At 42.7% G+C, this 22,064-nt stretch overlaps 1 protein-coding gene across 2 annotated transcripts; it reads left to right on the top strand.

Annotated features, from left to right (window-relative positions):
• The first annotated feature begins 1,304 nt into the window (after positions 1 to 1,304).
• On the top strand, positions 1,305 to 12,046 carry LOC106611274 (zinc-binding protein A33). 2 transcript variants are annotated; one of them, XM_014211309.2, is made up of 6 exons: positions 1,305 to 1,860; positions 10,499 to 10,594; positions 10,684 to 10,914; positions 11,006 to 11,028; positions 11,112 to 11,230; positions 11,330 to 12,046. In XM_014211309.2, the coding sequence occupies exons 1-6, from the start codon at positions 1,456 to 1,458 to the stop codon at positions 11,857 to 11,859; spliced, it is 1,404 nt and encodes a 467-aa protein (XP_014066784.1). In that variant the 5' UTR covers positions 1,305 to 1,455; the 3' UTR covers positions 11,860 to 12,046. The 2 variants fall into 2 exon arrangements, with proteins under 2 accessions (XP_014066784.1, XP_014066785.1); XM_014211310.2 differs by having other exon boundaries at positions 11,384 to 12,046.
• Positions 12,047 to 22,064: the final 10,018 nt, after the last annotated feature.

The raw sequence follows: 22,064 nt of genomic DNA on the forward strand, positions 1-22,064 counted from the left end.
CCGTGACGCATAAGCAACATTCTCATATCCTACCTTCTCTCCTATGGAGACCAGAAACTCCTCCACCGTGACAGTAGCTTCAGTAACACACCTAAAGCCGTGCCGAAGTGACAGGTACGTTGTCCCCATGTGGGTCGCCATCACCGCCAAAACCAGGGTAATTTCGACACGAAAAACAATGTACTTAATTCTACCACAACAACTAAATAAAATAATGATAACCTTAACCATGCATAGGAAGAAAAAAATGATAGCACCAAGAAAAGGAAACGTAAAAGAAAAACAAGATATCTAACTCCACACAACACTCGCACTCACTCACACAATTCCCAGCATGCACCAAACACTCCCAGCATGCAGAGAGAGTGAGAGAGAGAGAAATGGCCCACGTGTTTCTCCAGTTGTTGAGGTTTGGCATGGTAGGACTGGAGGCAAGGCAGGGGTTTGTCCAGGTGTTGAGGTTTGGCATGGTAGGACTGGAGGCAAGGCAGGGGTTTGTCCAGTTGTTGAGGTTTGGCATGGTAGGACTGGAGGCAAGGCAGGGGTTTGTCCAGTTGTTGAGGTTTGGCATGGTAGGACTGGAGGCAAGGCAGGGAAGGATGCATGCTGCTCTGGCAGTGTTCGGTGTCATTGTCTCTTTCAGCCACCAACACCCAACAGCAGGCCAAGTGCATTTCAGCTTGGCTCTCTAGGATAAAGCCAGGAAGAGAGAGAGAGGTGTGTGTGTGTGTGTGTGTGTGTGTGTGTGTGTGTGTGAACATAGATGTAGATGTGTTTCCTGAATATGAATGAGCAGAGTCAATGGGATCTCATTAATCAGCTGTGCCAGATAAATGATGGACCTCTGGTGGACCTGCTACCGTGTCACTGCTACACTCTTTCTCTGGCTTTCCCTCTATCTCTCTCTCTCTCGCTCTCTTTCTCTCGCTCTCTTTCTCTCTCTCTCTTTCTCTCTCTCTCTTTCTCTCGCTCTCTTTCTCTCTCTCTCTCTCTCTCGCTCTCTCTCTCGCTCTCTTTCTCTCTCTCTCTCTCTCTCTCTCACTCTTTCTCTCTCGCTCTCTCTCTTTCTCTCTCTCTCTTTCTCTCTCTTTCTCGCTGTCTTTCAGAACAACTCTTTACTCTCCCTGCTACTCTCATCCACCTGAAGAGAGAAAGTTATCTCCCACCATCTCACTCTGTTGTCAAACACATGCGGTTACGTAGAATCAGACTCAGACACACCCATACCCTCCCATACATGCACACATAGGGAAATTATTTTCCTGTGTAACCAGTCACTTGATTTCCTGTCTTCTCCACTCCATTCTCCACCTGTTGAAGGTGAAGTGCGGATCACTCCGGGGCTCACTCTCTAGGCCACAACCTCACACAGGGACTGGAGTTAGTTGATCAGAGAGAATTTATTCAACAGATACAAGACAACATTTGGAAGAAGGAGTGACAACAAATTATAAAATGGCTTCCAGCTCATTTTTCCCAGAAGAGGATTTATCTTGTCCTGTGTGCTGTGATATCTTTGTTGATCCAGTTGTTCTGTCATGTAGCCACAGCGTCTGTAAAACCTGTCTGCAGAACTTCTGGAAACAGAAGGGATCTCAGGAATGCCCACTCTGTAGGAGAAGATCCTCAAAGACTGAACCTCCCTGTAACCAGGTCTTAAAGAACCTGTGTGAGTCCTTCTTACAGAAGAGAATTCAGAGAGATTCAGCAGGACCTGCGGTGCTCTGCAGTCTGCACAATGAGAATCTCAAGCTCTTCTGTCTGGAGGATAAACAGTCCATCTGCTTTGTGTGCCAGGCCTCAAAGAAACATAAATATCATGACTGTGTGCCAATAGATGAGGCTGCGCAGGATCACAAGGTAAGAGAACCTGTTTAACTTGCTTTAGATTTACATGAGTCATGCTGAAACTGCTTCCCTGTCATTTGGCAAAAGTGATAACATTCCGGAATATGAATCCACTAGTTCACCAGTGCGAAACAAAAGGCAGAATAATATGTTGTTTGGAGCTATGTTAGATTCCATACATGTACTGTCTGTGTGACGTTCGTCATAAAGGGTAGACCAAGGCGCAGCGTGTGTTGGGTTCATCATATTTTTATTTAACGGTGAACCAGCAAAAAACAAAACAATAAACAACACAATGGACGAAAGGTCTTGCAGGCTACTAACAGCAATACAAAAACAAGATCCCACAACTGAAAGTGGGAAAAAGGGCTGCCTAAGTATGATTTCCAATCAGAGACAACGATAGACAGCTGCCTCTGATTGGAAACCATACTAGGCCAATCAAAGGAAAAAAAACACCATAGAAATATAACACATAGAATGCCCACCCCATGTCACACCCTGACCTAACCAAACAGAGAAAAACGTCTCTCTCAGGTCAGGGCGTGACAGTCTGTGAGTAGTTGTCAGGATTATACTAAACCACCTAGAGTCTAGGCTATTTGATTCAGAATTTTAGGACCCCTTTAGGTATAAAAAAAAACATACAAAAATTATTTGTGGAAACATTGAATTTAGTCTTACTGCTATTAGCCCATAGAAACACAATGAATAACAGATTCATACAGTGCATTTGGAAAAAGTATTCAGACCCCTTGAATTTTTCCACTTTTTTTTTTACATTATAGCTTTGTTCTAAAATTGATTAAATTATATAAAAATTGTATCGATCTACACAAAATATCCCATAATGAAAAAGTGAAAACAGATTTTTAGAAACTGTGGGACCTTATATAGACAGATGTGGGCCTTTCCAAATCATGCCCAATCAATTGAATTTACCACAATGGATACAGGATGCACTTGAGCTCAATTTCGTAGCAAAGTTCTGAATACTTATGTCAATAAGGAATTTCTGTTGTGTTTATATATTTGCAAAAAATGTCTAAAAAACAGTTTTCGCATTGTCAATATGGGGTATAATGTGATTTTTTTTAAAATAGATTTTAGAGATAAGGCTGTAACGTAACAAAATATGGAAAAAGTCAAGGGGTCTGAATACTTCCGAAGGCACTGTACATCCATTCATTTTTTAAACTGGTACTGGGCTACCTTCAGATGAGTCTTGTGAGACTTGTGGGCAAAACAACCAACATGCATGAGTTTGTGAGAATCTCACCTTTCCATAGAGGGGTAATATTATTATGTAGCCCAAACTGTTCGGACGCTACAGACAGAAGTTTTCAGATTGGCGGATCCGACTTTAGACGAGTTGTCACGTTAACTCCAGGGTAAGGAAGCATGCAGGAAACCCCTACCATCCCCGTCACCCCATCCTCCAAAGATTCACCTCTGGCAGGCGGTTCAGGTCACCCATGATCAAAACCTCCCACCCCCTGAAGCGTTTCTCCCCCCCGGGTTATGGCCCTCACCAACCGGCCACCTGGCCCATAGGAGGCTGCTGAGGGGATCTGGCCCATAGCGACTAAAGGACCATGTATACTGCACATCGCATCAAGCCATCTCTGAACTGTAGACAAAAAAGCTACACTATACTGCATTGCACTCTGTCCATCTCTCTGTATTTAGATATATTCTTACTGATACTGTAAATGTAGTATCCGTATAAATATATCTCCACTGTATATCAACCGTATACACACTGTACATTTGTGTATCTGCTCATTCTCTTATAGTTCTATGCTCACTCTACCTAGTTGTATATAATGTATGTACAATTTCTTTAAACTTCATTGTCTGTATTCTGCCTCTAAATGTTGTCTCTCAGGCAGCTCCATATCACCAAGTAACATTCTGACTGTGTACTTGGTGAATAAAGATGATTCTGATTCCACCGCAGATGTGGAAGGCCAAACATTGGTGGAGGCAGTGGATTGAGACACAGCTCAGTCCATGCAAACAGATATCTCTCGCTTAAACAGACAGATTTTATGGAGATGTTTGTATTATGCTAACTGGTTCAAGACCAACTTGGGGTGAGAAGAGGGAGGGAAGCAACACTGTTACATTGATGCTGTCGATCCGGATCACTGGTTGCTGCGGAAAAGAAGGTCAAAGGGGGATGAGTGTAACCGGTGTAAAATGGCTAGCTAGTTGGCTAGCTAGCCTTCCCTGTAGCTCAGTTGGTAGAGCATGGTGTTTGCAACGCCAGGGTTGTGGGTTCGATTCCCACGGGGGGCCAGCACAAAAAAAAATGTATGAAATTGTATGAAATGTATGCATTCACTACTGTAAGTCGCTCTGGATAAGAGCTAAATGACAAAAATAAAAATAAAAAATGTAGTTAGCGGAGTGCACTAGCGACGTCACTCGCTCAGAGACCTTGAAGTAGTTGTTTCCCTTCCTCTGCATGGGCCGCTGCTTTTTTTATAGAGTGATAGGTAACAAGGCTTCGTGGGTGACTGTTGTTGATGTGTTCAGAGGGTCCCTGGTTCAAGCCCAGGTTGGTAGCAAGGTAACTGTTACACTGGCTTGCTGTGATTGGCTCAGATAATGGATAAAAATGGTGTTCATGAACTTCTTTAGCTAGCTAACCAAACGAGACAGAAGACACCCTGTAACAACTGATAATATAATGAAATGCTAATAGTGTAATAACTGCTAATAATGTAATACTTTTTGCATTTATAATGTAATAAATGTCAATCATATTTTAAATATGCTGAACGCATAATGTTTCAGCGCATGTTGTAATAATTATTACATTATGTGTTGATGACTACCTTACAGTAAAAAAATGTTTCCATTACTAGTGTAATAACTGTCTCATCGTAGCCGGGGATCAGGTCTACCAACATCGTGTCGTCAGAAAACTTGATGATGGTGTTGGAGTCGTGTGTGGCCACGCGGTCGTGGGTGAACAGAGAGTACAGGAGGGGACTAAGCACACACCCCTGTGGTACACTGACAACCTGAAATAGTCCATTCACTCATGCTGCCAAACATACCCTCGTAAAACTGAATAGCCTACCAATCCTCGACTTCGGCGATGTCATTTACAAAATAGCCTCCAACACTCTAATCAACAAATTGGATGCAGTCTATCACAGCGCCATCCGTTTTGTCACCAAAGCCCCATATACTATCCACCACTGTGACCTGTACGCTCTCGTTGGCTGGCCCTCACTTCATACTCGTCGCCAAACCCACTGGCGCCAGGTCATCTACAAGTCTTTGCTAGGTAAAGCCCCGCCTTATCTCAGTTCACTGGTCACCATAGCAGCACAGCAAGAATTTTGTCTTGGTCACTAAGACCCTCACAAACGTTTACAGATTCACCATAGAGCATCCTGACTGGTTGTATCACTGCCTGGTATGTCAATTGCACTGTCACCAACCGCAGGGCTCTCCAGAGTGTGGTGCGGTCAGCCTAGCTCATCACCGGAGGCACACTGCCTGCCCTCCAGGACATCTGCAGCACCTGGTGTCACAGGAAGGCCAAGAAGTTCATCAAGGAGCTCAGCCACCCGAGCCATGGCTTGTTAACCCTGCTACCATCTAGAAGGTGGAGACAGTACAGGTGCATCAAAGCTGGGACTCAGAGACTGAAAAACAGCTTCCATTTCCAGGCCATCAGACGGTTAATTAAATAGTCACCACTAGCCGGCGTCCACCCAGAACCCTGCCCTGAACCTTAGTCACTGTTACTAGCCGACTACCACCCACTACTCAACCCTGCACTTTAGATACTACTGCCCTACAGATGTAGGAACTTAATTTGGTCAATATTTTGTTGCTGAGAAACGCGAACTTGTAGTATATTCATGGTTTAAAAAGGCTTCTAAAGTTTGTAATTTCCATTTTAATATGCGACCCATTTCAAGAAGCTAGGCGTATGTCGCACATCACCACTTCACAGGAGAGGCATTTGATAATCATTTTTTTTTAAATCAAAATGTGTTTTTGGCAGAAATGCCTTCTGGAACATGTGATTTTTAATTTGCCTTAATAACAAACTTGCGTGCCGTCTGTAAACACGAATACAATTGTTAAATTACGAGCCATGTAGGTTTAACCTGAGTGGCAGGTATCCTAGTGGTTAGAGCGTTGGACTAGTAACCGAAAAGTTGCAAGATTGAATCACCTAGCAGACAAGGTAAAAATCTGTCGTTCTGCACCTGAACAAGGCAGTTAACTCGTCATTGAAAATAAGAATTTGTTCTTAACTGACTTGCCTAGTTAAATAAAGGTAAAAAATAAAAAAACACGGAAAAAGGTCAGGAACCTTTCTGGATGACTGAGATAATGGATGATCTGGATATGCTAAAAGATGAGTTTGGATTAGTCTGTTTCTGTGTATAACATGAGCTGCTGCTCAGTATGTGTAGATAATCCTTGCTACAGTGTCTTTTTTGAAAATAAATCATGGAGAACTGCAAAAGTGTTGCTAATGCTCTCAACATTGCTGCCCTGAATTTATCAAGCGCTATCAACGAAGATCAGTGGGAAAAAGTTGTGATGAACTACTTTCTGGAAGACGATCGTGCCATGCTGACTCTCTCTGACTCTGAAAATGATGCCGGCCTTGAGGACATCCCTCATTTAGGTAAAAACAGTTTAATTGAATCAGACGCTGTAGAGTTTTCTGATGACAGTAATGGAGAAGAAACGGCGATCAACAGGGTTGTTTTTAAATCAGTGGAATGCGCGGTGGAAGCGCAGTATGATTGCAAAAGCGGAAGGAATCAAAAGAGAACCCAGAAGGCTGTTGTATAAAACACCTGTCTCCGGATTACATCTTCAAACTAAGGGCAACTATTGCGTCCATGACAGAGAGGGAGAAGCGTTCATCCATGTATACAGCTAACAGTCTAGCTACATTTTGAGATATTATAGTTCTACATTTTGTCAGAAAGCTGTTTTCACTGCATGGTGGCTAACTATGACAATCCGTTTGTATTGCTAGTAGTATGGGTTGGGATTATGGTTCATTGTTTAGCTCACTCTGTTTAGCACATCGCCTCACATGTGAATCCTTAAAGAGATGGGTGGGGCTAAGGCTTAAGAGGGTGTGAACGATGCTGAATGGGTGCAGACAAAGATGAGCTCTCCAGTAAGTTTACCAAAAGATTCAAGGGACATTTTCTCAAAAGTGGGGATACAGGTTTATCAACTTTCAAAGCAGAATTACTTTTCCATTGTTCCTCAACTGCAGTTTATGATACACCATTTTCTAGCTCTGACACTCTGCTTTTATCCAATGTAAAAAACAACATTTCAAATGTTGATACATAAGACCAAATCAAGGTGGTGGGTCACGTCAGACTTGATTTGCCCTAACGAAAAATGTATTAACCCCCACAAATAATGACCATTAATTATAATCCATATAATAATTAACATTTCCTGTTGCTGCAGGATTATTTTCCTGCCATAACAAACTGGCTCAAATTAAGATTCTACATCTGTATGTACACAGTCAATGAACATTGGCCACTTTAGTCATTTTTACATACTGTTTTACCCACTTCATATGTATTTACTTTATTCTAGTCAATGCTCATCCTATATAACTACTGCTGTAAATACATGTTCTATTCATATACTGTCCATACTGTCTATACCTATACAGTGTCTATACCTATACAGTGTCTTTACCTATACAGTGTCTATACCTATACAGTGTCTTTACCTATACAATGTCTATACCTATACAGTGTCACAGTGTCTATACCTATACAGTGTCTTTACCTATACTGTGTCTATACCTATACAGTGTCTATACCTATACAGTGTCTATACCTATACAGTGTATATACCTGTACAGTCTCTATTTCTATACAGTGTATATACCTATACAGTGTTACAGTGTCTATACCTATACAGCGTCTTTACCTATACAATGTCTATACATATACAGTGCCTATACCTATACAGTGTATATACCTATACAGTGTCTATACCTATGCAGTGTCTATACCTATACAGTGTCACAGTGTATATACCTATACAATGTATATACCTATACAGTGTCTATACCTATACAGTGCCAATAGAAAGTCTGCACGGTCTTGAACTTTAAAAATTTGTTGTTGTGGGACAAAGTGGGATTGAAATAGATGTAATTCTAATGCTTTGTCATTGATTTTAAAATATACTCTATAATATCAAAGTGAAAATACAATTATTTACTGTATATATATATATGGACACACGTACTCACGCAAGTTTTTAGATTTTTTTAAGAATGCCAAGAGTGTGCAAATCTGTCATCAAGGCAAAGGGTGGCTACTTTGAAGAATCTGAAATCTAAATTATATTTTGATTTGTTTAACACTTTTTTGGTTACGGCATGATTCCACGTGTGTTATTTCATAGTTTTGATGACTTCACTATTATTCTACAATGTAGAAAATAGCAAAAATAAAGAAAAACCCTTGAACGAATAGGTGTGTCCAAACTTGACTGGTACTGTATATATACAGTGCCTTCAGAAAGTATTCAGGACCCTTGACTTTTTCCACATTGTTACGTTACATTCTTACTCTAAAATGGATTAAAACAATAATAATTCCTCAGCAATCAACACACAATACCCCATAATGACAAAGTGAAAACAGGTTTTTAGAAATTTCACACATTTATAAAAAATTTAAAACAGAATTTTGCTGTCTAGCCATGATCCACAAAACCTTGACAGAGCATTTTGTAAAGAATAATGGCCAAATATTCCACTTCTCTGATTCAGAGGGGTTAAATGTTTTGGTTAAATGCATTGTTGTGCAACTGACTAGCTATCCCCTTTCTCCTTTCCCAATGCACAACGCTCTTATGACAATTACCCAAGAAGACTCACAGCTGTAATTACTGCAAAACGTGTTTCTAACATGTATTGACTCAGGGGGGTGAATATTAGTGTGTTATTTTTTATTAGTCTTTCGTTTTTCCAATTTGACCTTAGACTATTTTGTGTAGATCGTTGACCCCCCCCCAAAAGACAATTCAATCCATTTTAATCCCAGAATAAAATGTGAAGAAATCTAAATTGGGAAATATTTATTCCAGACTTTGACATTACTCATTCTGGTATTTCTTAATTTGGGTGTATTGTTTTGTATTGCTAGGTATTACTGCACTGTTGGAGATAGACACACAAGCATTTAGCTAGGTATTACTGCACTGTTGGAGCTAGAACACAAGCATTTAGCTACACCTGCGATAACATCTGCATACTGCACACCACCAATAAGATTTAATTGGACATGCGCGCGCACACACACACACACACAGGCACATACACACACAGGCACATACACACACAGGCACACACACACACACAGGCACACACACATACACACAGGCACACACACACACAGGCACACACACACACGCAAAGCTTTTAATAGTGTTTTCAACTTACATATTTTACACACTTTGACATACATAATTACGTTGTGTATGTTTATTCATAAAGTCATTATTATTCAACATGTCCTCACCTGGGATTTCAACTCACAACCTCTTGGTTGACGGAATTCCAATCATCCTGCTATGCCACCGTGTAGGTGTTACTGACTGACTGGTTTCACCTGTATTCCTACAACTTTACACTTCAAAGTACATCTCAGCTCTGTTAAAAAATACTCTCAAGAAAACCTCATTTATCAGAAGTCACATGAAAACAGAATACTATGTCCCACCAACATTAGACAACTATACTGAAAACACTATACTGAAAACACAAACTAAAATCTCAAATAAGTAAGTGAAATCAATGATGAGAGAATAGTCATATTAACTAATAACTAAGGGTGCGTTCGTAAATTCCCTCTGGCTATCTACTCCGATTTCAGAGCACTCTTGTCTGAGTGTCCCAGAGCGCAGAATAACTGATGAACTTAGGACCGCTCAACACCCGTTGAATATGGCCGGTGTCAGTAAACGACGGCAAAAAAAACGTAATTAAATTGTTGCCAGCAGCACAGTTACAGTCACCAACGCTCTAGTTAACATGAAAACAGCTTAACCAGCTCTGCTAGTGCAAGTAAAATGGTCAGAGTGAGGTGTTCTCTCAATTATGCCTGGAAGTCCCTAGCAAGCTAGCTAACTTTTGCCAGTTAGCTTGGATGCTTGTCTGCCTTTGTGAGGTCAGAACACTCTGATCAACCCTACTCCTCGGCCAGAGTGTCCAGTTTGCACTATAAACGCGAAACGCTCTGAATTTACGAACGGACAATCTGACAACGCTCTGAATTTGTAGTATGGAGCGACACCTGAGACAGCGTTTTTCACCAACATCAACAAAACACCAAATTATGGAATTTCTTGAGGAAGAATGGTGTCGCATCCTTCCAATGGTGTCGCATCCTTATTTTTGGCAGTTACCTGTATATCGAGCGCACCTCAAGTATTTCAAATATTTTGGATATTCAACCCATGTCCACTATGCTGCCTCTACAGGAATACATTGGATTTGATCACGTTGGATGTGTTCTGTTAGAACACATCCATGGATGGACTGAACAGTTCTGTTAGAACTCATTTGGTAATCTGCTGCATAACAGTATAGTGAGGTTTTGTCTCATTTCAGGAGCAACTCCAGACTGCCTTGAAGCCCTTACAGAATAAAATGGAAGTCTTCAATGAAGTTAAACAAACATTTGATCAAACAGCTGAGCACATTAAGGTATGTATAAATCCTACAAGTGTTCCTTAGTTATAGAAGTATTATTGGAGAATTCTAATTAGAATCCAAATGTTTGATATTGTCTCCAGAGCCAGACCCAGCACACAGAGAGACAGATTAAGAAGGAGTTTGAGAAGCTTCACCAGTTTCTACTAGATGAAGAGGCAGTCAGCATCGCTGCACTGAGGAAGGAAGAGGAGCACAAGAGTCTGATGATGATGAAGAAGATTGAGAAGATGAAAAGAGAGATATCATCCCTTTCAGACACAATCAAATCCATAGAGGTGGAGTTGATAGCTACAGACATCTCATTCCTGCAGGTTAGAACTTCTCTCTCATCTGGTCATTGTGGTCCGACAGTAAATACTAATCCCTTTGCCCAATAATCACATTTTGTCATATGCTTTACAGAACTTCAAGGCCACCATAGAAAGGTAAGTATGTTGCCTCCTGTCTCTCTTCTCTTGGGTTCTGAACCCAAGCCCACAGCAGAACTAACTCCTGAATGTTCTTCCAGAGCCCACTGCACACTGCCGTACCCAGAGAGGGTTTCAGGAGCGCTGATAGATGTAGCCAAACACCTTGGCAACCTGCAGTTCAGAGTCTGGGAGAAGATGCAGGGGATTGTCAAACATAGTGAGTACAAAATTGATAATATTAATGAACAGAGTTAATTGAAAAGCCAATATAATAAGCCATGTATTGTTCATACAATACGACCTCTTCTGTTTTTAGCCCCTGTGATTCTTGACCCCAACACTGCACATGCCTGTCTCTCTCTGTCTGAAGATCTGACCACTGTGAGATGCTCAGACCAAAGGCAGCAGCTCCCTGACAACCCGGAGCGGTGTATGTTCTACGCAGATGTTCTGGGCTCTGAGGGGTTTAGCTCAGGGAAGCACAGCTGGGAGGTGGAGGTGGGGGATCACCCATACTGGTTTCTAGGAGTGGTCAAAGAGTCCATCAACAGGAAGGTAGAGATAAATAGAACACCAAGTTTTGGAATATGGCAAATTGGGCAGATGTCTGGTCAATATATAGAAGCAGACAGGACACTTGCTATGAAGAGGAGACCCCGGAGGATCAGAGTGGAGCTGGATTACAACAGGGGGGAGTTGTCCTTTTACGACCCCAAGGACATGACACTTATCCACACATATAAAGACAGGTTTACTAAGCGACTTTACCCATTCCTCTCTGTTGGACTGGCTGTTGGTGCCAACAACCCTAATTTACAGATCTGCTTATCAAAGAGTTGTCTTTGACAGTGCTGTCATCACAGTGATATGTCCAGCTCCTTTATTGGCCCAATAACAAACTTTATTTCATTTTAACCTGTTGGGGCTAGGGGGCAGTATTTTCATGGCTGGATAAAAAAACGTACCCAATTTAATCTGGTTACTAATCCTACCCAGTAACTAGAATATGCATATACTTATTATATATGGATAGAAAACACCCTAAAGTTTCTAAAACTGTTTGAATGGTGTCTGTGAGTATAACAGAACTCATTTGGCAGGCAAAACCCTGAGACAGATTCTGACAGGAATTGGATACCTGATGTGTTGAATTACCTTTAAGCCTATGCCATTGAAACACACAGGGGCTTATTAATGTTTTGGCACTTCCTATTGCTTCCACTAGATGTCACCAGCCTTTACAAAGTGTTTTGAGTCTTCTACTGTGAGATCTGACTGAACAAGAGCCTTGGAACGGTGATGGCCGATTAGACTCTGGCGCGCGAGGTCATGTTGGGTACCCTCGTTCCAATACGTTTTAAAAGAGAATGCATTCGTCCACCTTGAATATTATTCATGTTCTGGTTAAAAAAGGCACTAATGATTTATGCTATTGTCGTGTCTTTGGGGGTACCATTAAACTGAAGATATGTTTATCAATTAGCTCCCTGTAATTATTATCACGCGATTAAACTGATTAATCGTTTAACCTGTTAGGGCTAGGGGGCAGCATTGACACGGCTGGATAAAAAACATACCCGATTTAATCTGGTTACCACTCCTACTCAGTAACTAGAATATGCATATACTTATTACATATGGATAGAAAACACCCTAAATTTTCTAAAACTGTTTGAATGGTGTCTGTGAGTATAACAGAACTCAAATGGCAGGTCAAAACCTGAGAGATTCCTTTACAGGAAGTGGCCTGTCTGACCATTTGTTGAACTTCTTGTCCATCTCTATCATTTACTAAGGATCTCTGCTCTAACGTGACACTTCCCACGTCGTCCATAGGCGCTCAGAGCCCGGGAAAAAACAGAATGTCGTCATTCCAGCCCCAGGCTGAAACACATTATCGCCTTTCTCAAGTGGCCCATCAAGAGACACTAGCTTATGCGCGTGACCCCGACCGCCCCCGCCTTTGGGATTTTTTCCTCTGTTTGCCGAAAAGGAGATTCCCTGTCGGAATATTATCGCTTTTCTACGAGAAAAATGGCGTAAAAATTGATTTTAAACAGCGGTTGACATGCTTCGAAGTACGGTCATGGAATACTTAGAATTTTATTGTCACGAATTGCGCCAAGCGCGTGACACTTCTTTACTATTTCGGATAGTGTCTGGAACGCACGAACAAAACGCCGCTATTCGGATATAACGATGGATTATTTTGGACCAAACCAACATTTGTTATTGAAGTAGCTGTCCTGGGTGTGTATTCTGACGAAGACAACAAAAGGTAATGACATTTTTATAATAGTAAATATGATTATGGTGAGTGCTAAACTTGCCGGGTGTCTAAATAGCGAGCCCGTGATGCCTGGGCTATGTACTTAGAATATTGCAAAATGTGCTTTCACCAAAAAGCTATTTTAAAATCGGACATATCGAGTGCATAGAGGAGGTCTGTATCTATAATTCTTAAAATAATTGTTATGCTTTTAATTGTAATTAACTAGGAGATCGGGGCACCAAGGAGAATATTCAGATTACAAAGCTATAATTTTCCTAATATAACTTTCCTGTACTATAATATTCTATTCTATTATAGTATAGGCCGATTATCTTCTAGTTTAAATGGTGTATTTACCTCGAGTCCAGTCTCATTCCAAACGTCGTAAATTGTTGTATCTGCACCAGTCTTTACTAAAATCATCCATACATCAATTGTCTTAAAATCATTTATTTACTACACTAAGTAATTAACAGAAAACATACAAACAGTAATTATCGTCACAAAGGTTTGGTAGAGGAATGTGCCCTTGTGGGCTAAACAGGCAGGTCGGCCTGTTGAACAATGGGTCATAAACGGTCTGCTGAGAAGTTACACAGAGTTCATTAATATTAACAATTGAAGGCTCACTCATTCGGGAACAATTGCAATCAATATATATTTACGCTCATGTGTCGTCGTGATCCTTGTTCGAGAGTTCTGTTCTGTTGGGGAGTTTTGTCCGCGTTCTCTCTCTCTCTCTCTCTCTCTCTCTCTCTCTCGGTTAGAATGGATCTTTCAGAGCGACATTCATTAATGTCGTCATCGAATGGTTGTTTCGTTGGTCTTCGCGTTCAATGATATAATTTACTTAGCTGCAGACTAATAATTAATATCTAAGACTTGTTCTTATTCTGTCGGTCTCGATAGTCTAAAAGTTAACCACGTGGTATAGTTCACTTTCAGTAGAGTACTTGGATGGTCAAACCTCTGGCCATAGAGTGTAGGCCTGGTCTGAAGAAATGTAAATCAGGGGGTGTTTTATAGTGCCCATAGAACAGCTTGTCAAATGACGCCTGGTCCTGTATGGGTCTCTGGGGGCGTGCCTATGACTGAGTTAGATTTGGTTACAGAAATACAATTCTATCACATTACATCAGTACATAGCATCTCAATGTCTTACAAAAGCTTTATCCTTATTAATACATTCTATACAACCATTATGATGCTATTATATAAACAGTTTTATGGTAATATGGCTATATTGTCTCTTCTGAGTATCACAAAATTGTACCAAGCGGATCAGTTCGTAGCTGGATTCTTCACCAATCTTCCATACCTTCTCCAGAACACAAAATGTCGCTTGGCTCTCCAATTCTATGAGTTGGAAGAATTTCCTGTGTCTCTCTATGGGCCATGTGGCCAGAGACTCTCTAGGGAATTTTAGAGTTTTTACGACCCTTTACACACAGGGTGGATTGGGGGGAAGGTAGGGGGTGGTTTTGCAGAAGGGAGGGGGTCAACTGTCCTCCCTGTACCAAAAGAGGCCAACGTCATGACACTATACAACGTTTGACATGTTTGAACGAACGTAAATATATTTTTTCCCCTCGTTCATGAAGTGAAGTCCGGCGGGCTTAGATCATGTGCTAACAACACGGAGCTTTTTGGACATAAATGATGAGCTTTTTTGAACAAAACTACATTCGTTATGGACCTGGGATCCCTGGAAGTGACATCTGATGAAGAGAATCAAAGGTAATGGATTATTTACATAGTATTTTAGATTTTAGATCTCTCCAACATGGCGGTTAGTCTGTATCGCAAAGCGTATTTTTCTGGGCGCAGTGCTCAGATTATTGCAAAGTGTGATTTCCCAGTAAGGTTATTTTTAAATCTGGCAAGTCGATTGCGTTCAAGAGATGTAAATCTATAATTCTTTAAATGACAATATAATATTTTACCAATGTTTTCTAATATTAATGATTTAATTTGTTGTGCTGACTTGACTGCCGGTTATTGGAGGGAAACGATTTCCTGAACATCAACGCCATAGTAAAACGCTATTTTTGGATATAAATATGAACTTGATAGAACTAAAAATGCATGTATTGTCTAACATAATGTCCTAGGAGTGTCATCTGATGGAGATTGTCAAAGGTTAGTGCATAACTTCAGCTGATTTTGTGGTTTTGGTGATGCCTGTCTTTGAATTGACAAAACATTACACACAGCTATTGTCAATGTACTCTCCTAACATAATCTATCTTTATGCTTTCGCCGTAAAACCTTTTTGAAATCGGACAATGTGGTTAGATTAAGGAGATGTTTATCTTTCAAAGGGTGTAAGATAGTTGTATGTTTGAAAAATTTGAATTTTGACATTTATTTGGTTTCAAATTTGCCGCTCTTGAAATGCACCTGCTGTTGATAGGGTGCACCACGGGTGGCACGCTAGCGTCCCACATAGCCCCAAGAGGTTAACACACTAGCAAGTTCGAAACAAACCCCACTCCTCATTCACTGCACATAGAACCCCATCCAATCCCTCTCAAAATCCCCCAGATGGTTTTCCATCCTCCCATATGCATACTCCAGTGTGAGCCGAGCCGGCATAAGTACTAGCAGCACAGCTCTGGGGTCTATACACCCCGCCACATGCATCTCATGTTTCCTGGCACACTGCCATTTTTAACTGTCCCAACCAGTAGTTTACTAGGCAGTCCCTTCACCTATTGGCTACGCTATACGTAGGCCCGCCAATAAATGGGTCCAGAGTCAGACCCAAAAACAAAAGTAGGGTGGTTGGTCGGGGTGGAGGGAGGGCTTATAACATGATTATCTAGCAACCAAAAGGTTGTGAGATCCAATCTCATCACGGACAACTTCAGAATTTTTGCTAATTAGCAACTTTTCAACTACTTACTACTTTTTAGCTACTTTGCAACTACTCAGCATGTTAGCTAACCCTGACCCTAACCTTCTCTATGAGAGGCTTATACAGGGAGCGCCAACATCCTCTCAGAGAGGAGCCACGTTCCCAACCCCCGTCCCTCTACCACCCTGTTGCCCTCAGCCCATGCAGATGGTCTTTCTGAGCCACCTTCACAGCTACCATGTACAGAGCCTTTTTGCTGTGCAAAAGGTTCCCAGCTTTGGAGTCTTGAACGATAGGATCATTCCCTCACCCTACTGGTATTCTCTGCAGTGGCAGCAATTGTGAAAGGAGGTAGATCAGTGTCATTAGTGGTTAGACGGTTCCAGTCTCCCTAGCGGCTCTCTGAATGAGCCCGGAAGTGCAGCATGGACCCCCTCCACCTCCTGCTGCAGCAGCCTGGCTGACCTTGTGGATGAAGCCTCCGCGATGTCGCTGGCAGATTTCCACCCAGCCTCTTCTTCCAGGTCACCCAACTTAGTGATCCCCGCTCTCACAAGCCTGGCTTGCAAGCTGGCGGAGGTCAACACTCTGGACTGGATGAATAGGTTGTGCAACGGTGGCTTCTCCATTATCCATGGCCATGAAACATCTCTGTGAGCAGATACCAAGGTCATACCCAAGGTCCTGTGCTCTCCTCAGAACAGCCCAAGCACTGTCCCTGCAGCACACACCCTTCTGGTACAGAAGTCTCTTTGCAGCTTTAAGACGGAAAGCTGTCACTCTGGACCCAATATCCACCAGCCCTTGGCCCCCGTGATGCAAAGGGAGATGTAACACTTCTGCATGTGGCCAGTGTTGACCAAAATAAATCCACCTGTGACCTCTGCAGTTGCTAGACGAGACTCTGTGGGGTTCCAACACCATCAGCCTGTGATAGATCATTGAAGCCGCCAAGTTATTGGTGACCAGTGGCAACAACCACCGCCATTTAGACAACTTAACTGCAACCTTGTCCACCAGCCCCTCCCAGTTTCTCTCCTGAAACTCTGAGGCCCCCAAGAACACCCTTAAGAACATCTCTTCTCTGCCCCACTGTAGCCCCCCAGGAAGACTAGGAGATCCTGCTATGACCCAGTGTAACCCCCCAGGAAGCCTAGGAGATCCTGCTCTGACCCACTGTAACCCCCCCAGGAAGACCAGGAGATCCTGCTCTGACCCACTGTAGCCCCCCAGGAAGACTAGGAGATCCTGCTCTGACCCACTGTAGCCCCCCAGGAAGACTAGGAGATCCTGCTCTGACCCACTGTAACCCCCCAGGAAGACTAGGAGATCCTGCTCTGACCCACTGTAGCCCCCAAGGAAGACTAGGAGATCCTGCTCTGACCCACTGTAACCCCCCCAGGAAGCCTAGGAGATCCTGCTCTGACCCACTGTAACCCCCCAGGAAGACTAGGAGATCCTGCTCTGGCCCACTGTAACCCCCCAGGAAGACTAGGAGATCCTGCTCTGACCCACTGTAACCCCCCAGGAAGACTAGGAGATCCTGCTCTGACCCACTGTAGCCCCCCAGGAAGACTAGGAGATCCTGCTCTGACCCACTGTAGCCCCCCAGGAAGACTAGGAGATCCCACTCTTCTCCCAGGTCACCTTAGCTGATACCATCACCTCAAACAACAATAAAGCCTTGCTAAACTCTTCTACATCTCCCTCCCCTTTAAAAACACTGTTACATCATCAGCAGAAGCCGACAATGAAACCGTCTCCGACAATCCAACTACTGCGCCTGGAACTGACAACCCCTGCAGCCTCTCCCTCAGCCTACTACCCCTGGAACGGACAACCCCTGCAGCCTCTCCCTCAGCCTACTACACCTGGGACTGACAACACCTGCAGCCTCTCCCTCAGCCTACTACACCTGGGACTGACAACCCCTGCAGCCTCTCCCTCAGCCTACTACCCCTGGAACTGACAACCCCTGCAGCCTCCCCCTTAGCCTACTACCCCTGGAACTGACAACCCCTGCAGCCTCTCCCTCAGCCTACTACCCCTGGAACTGACAACCCCTGCAGCCTCTCCCTCAGCCTACAACCCCTGCAGCCTCTCCCTCACCAAACTACCCCTGCAGCCTCTCCCTCAGCCTACAACCCCCCGCAGCCACTCCCTCAGCCTACACAGCAGTGTTTCTACGGCTAAACTGTAGAGCTGACTCGAGAGTGGACACCCCTGCCAAATCCCTCTCTTAACTGGGACTGGCTGGCTCAGCTGACCCCCACTTTTACCATAACAGAAGCCCCACAGTACAATAACTTGACCCATGATCTAAACCTGCTACCCAGGCCAAACACTTCCAAACAGATACGCATGACACACTCTACCAAAAGCCTTTTCTAGATCTATCGAAGTGAGTCCCAGATCCTGATCATACATCCTAGTGATGTCTATCACATTTTAAAAAATGTAACCTTTATTTAAATAGGCAAGTCAATTAAGAACAAATTCTTATTTACAATGACGGCCTACTCTGGCCAAACTCAGACGACGCTGAGCCAATTGTGCACCGCCCTATGGGACTCCCAATCACGGCTGGATGTGATACAGCCTGGATCTCCCACATCTCTCAAAAGAAACACGTTGTCCATTATTGTCCGCCCAGGCACACAGTATGCCTGGACCCTGTGAACTATTGTGTCCAAACAACCTTTCAGCCGATTTGCCAAACACCATGTAATGCAAGCCAAGCAATGACACCAGCCTCCAGTTCTTCAATATAGGGAAGTCCCCATTGTTCGGCAGCAGTGACAGCACTACCCACTGGCAGCTGACTGGTAGCACAGAGTTATAATACTCAGATGTCAGCCCATCGACCCATGGCACACAGCCTGGGGAGAGCTGCTGCACAGCGACTGTTAGTTCCTGAAACTAAAGTTCCCCCTCCAGCCCAACACTCTGCTCAGGCCTGAGCTTAGGCGACCCCTCTAAATTCTCCTGAGCACACAGTGTTGCTGTCACCGTAGAGGTCTGCGTAGAAGACCATAGTCATCCTCCTCATCTCTGTTGGATCCAACGTCAGAGACCCTGAAGGATGCCTGATCTTGTAAAAAAGACCCCAGCTGCGTCCGCTTAGCCCTCAAACTTCGTCTCTGACCCTGAGTCAATGTCTCTAATATCCGGCTCCAACCTCTGAATAGTAGACCTTATCCTAGCTGGCGCAGAGTACTGCTCAAAAATCATTCTTTAACTTGTCTCCTCCCTTTCATCTACACTGATTGAAGTGCATTTAACAAGTGACATCAATAAGGGATCATATCTTCCATCTGGTCAGTCTATGTCATGGAAAGAACAGGAGTTCTTAACATGTGATGTTTCTGAGATGCCACTAGAGCAAATCTTGGAGCCCAAAACCCTCTTTCTCCCTTACTGACATAGATCCTATGTAGCCTTGCTGCACTAATCTTCCCCTTCACTACCTTCACACATGTATAGATCCTGTCTCCACACGTCTACTAGTCCATGCTGTTTCAACACATTGGTTAAGGCCACCTCCAACTGTGGATGAGCTTCTTCCCAGTTCCTATCTAGTGTGGAATCTGTTTTACAGTTCCTCCATTCCTCTATCCTCATCGGGCAGCCCCACGGAATCCGGAGCCCCCAGCTGCCCCCCAACTGCCTCCAACTCCTCCCCACAATCACCCCGCGTGTCTGTAATTACACTGGGCACATCACCCTGCGTGTCTGTAATTACACTGGGCACATCACCCTGTGTGTCTGTAATTACACTGGGCACATCACCCTGTGTGTCTGTAATTACACTGGGCACATCACCCCGCGTATCAGTAATTACACTGGGCACATCACCCTGTGTGTCTGTAATTACACTGGGCACATCACCCTGTGCGTCTGTAATTACACTGGGCACATCACCCCGCGCGTCTGTAATTACACTGGGCACATCACCCCGCGTGTCTGTAATTACACTGGGCACATCACCCTGTGTGTCTGTAATTACACTGGGCACATCACCCCGCGTGTCTGTAATTACACTGGGCACATCACCCTGCGTGTCTGTAATTACACTGGGCACATCATTCTCTGTTGTCTGTGAGACAGGCGTATCAGCCTTGGAGTCAGCATTGCCACTGCCCTCGGTAACCACTGCTGGGAGTTCAGTCACTAACACGCCCGCCCCTGAGCTCTCCGCCACAGCAATCTCGGCTACATCAACATTAACGTCATCAGTATGTACCGAACTGATACACAAAACAACTCTGGATTCAAACTTAGATAGTTATAAAACAATTATTGCAACCAATAGAATGTTATATACAGTATGTTGGGGATACAACCAATAGAATGTTATATACAGTATGTTGGGGATACAACCAATAGAATGTTATATACAGTATGTTGGGGATACAACCAATAGAATGTTATATACAGTATGTTGGGGATACAACCAATAGAATGTTATATACAGTATGTTGGGGATACAACCATCCCAGCTCTGCAGATGTTTCTGCGAAGAGATAGAATCATTAGATCATTTGTTTCTGGCCTCTATGTCAATTTTTTTTATGGTAAAGGTCTTTATTTTTTTATTTACATATTTAATACATTTTGGGTATTGAAGATGCACTCTGTTCATTCTCCATATTCTGACACTAAGTGTATTTTATGTTGGTGTAATTAAGCATGATACAAGAGAATGATCCGATATCAATAATCATGGATTTTTTAACCCAGTGTATTGTTGAGTGGATTTTTGGAAATAAAAATGCAATTCTGAGTAGCTTTTCTTAATTTGAAACAAAAAAAGAGTAGTCTTTTGTAGTTGGGAATAATAATCTTCTGGTGTTCTGTAAAATATTTGTAGAGATTACATTTTTCATCCTCTTTGGCAGGTAAGAATTTCACTGTAAGGTCTACACCTGTTGTATTCTGCGCATGTGACAAATAAAATTGGATTTAATTTGAATTAAATTAGCCTTTTTTATTTATTTATATGTTTGTCTAAATGTGTGATTTAGGTTGCCTCCTAAATTAATATTTCCTGTCTGGGTTTGATTTAATATCGATTGAATGCTATTTAAACACACCAGGTTTGCCCCTACGGGGATATACAATACACTCAATGTGTATCTTTCACCATGTAAGGTGCAATTCAAAATGAGAACCTCTTTCTTGGTCTGTATGCTGGGATATAAGGGAAAATTATGTATTCTTATTTATCAGGATGCCTACACCTCTACTGTTACTACAGTAGGTGGCAGCATTGGCTTCTCTAACCCAGCTACTCTTTAAATATTACATTTCAAACATTTTTAAGTGTAACTCTTGCAGGAAAACCACATCTGCTGACAATCTCTTTAGATGTTCATGAACCTTATGCTTTTTTTGGACATCATGAAGCCTATGCACATTCCATGTAAAAAGCTGGATTTTTTTGGCCTTTGTTGGCCTTGACTTATGTGAAGAATCATAGTTATGGATGGAAATTACAAGTGTAATGGCTGTGCTCAATGCAATGGCACTTATAAATGTAGATCCTTCAAACACCCCCAAACAGGGAAATCTATCCCAATTAAAGGTGTTATTACGTGTTCCACTAAGGCAGTTATTTATCTTATAACTTGTCCTTGTGGTAAAAATTATGTGGGTAAAACAAAGCGTGAATTAAAAGTACGTATCTCAGAGCATCGTAGCACCATTAGGTGCAAAAACTTAACTTACCCAGTTGCGGCCCACTTTTTGGAAGCAAACCATCCGATTTCGTCTCTGTGTTATATTGGTATCGAACATGTCACCCTCCCGAGGAGAGGGGGTGACCTTGATACTTTATTGTTAAAACAAGAGGCTGCCTGGATCTTTAATTTAAAGACCCTTGCTCCCTTCGATCTCAACATAGACTTTGATCTGAAGCCATTC

Source organism: Salmo salar, chromosome ssa09 (assembly GCF_905237065.1).
Source record: "Salmo salar chromosome ssa09, Ssal_v3.1, whole genome shotgun sequence".
Classification (NCBI taxonomy): Eukaryota; Metazoa; Chordata; class Actinopteri; order Salmoniformes; family Salmonidae; genus Salmo; species Salmo salar.

Coding starts and splice junctions, on each gene's coding strand:
- LOC106611274 (XM_014211309.2), top strand. CDS start 1,456: ATGGCTTCCAGCTCATTTTTCCCAGAAGAGGATTTATCTTGTCCTGTG. Junction 10,915..11,005: donor CAGACATCTCATTCCTGCAG/GTTAGAACTTCT, acceptor TATGCTTTACAG/AACTTCAAGGCCACCATAGA. Junction 11,231..11,329: donor GCAGGGGATTGTCAAACATA/GTGAGTACAAAA, acceptor TTCTGTTTTTAG/CCCCTGTGATTCTTGACCCC.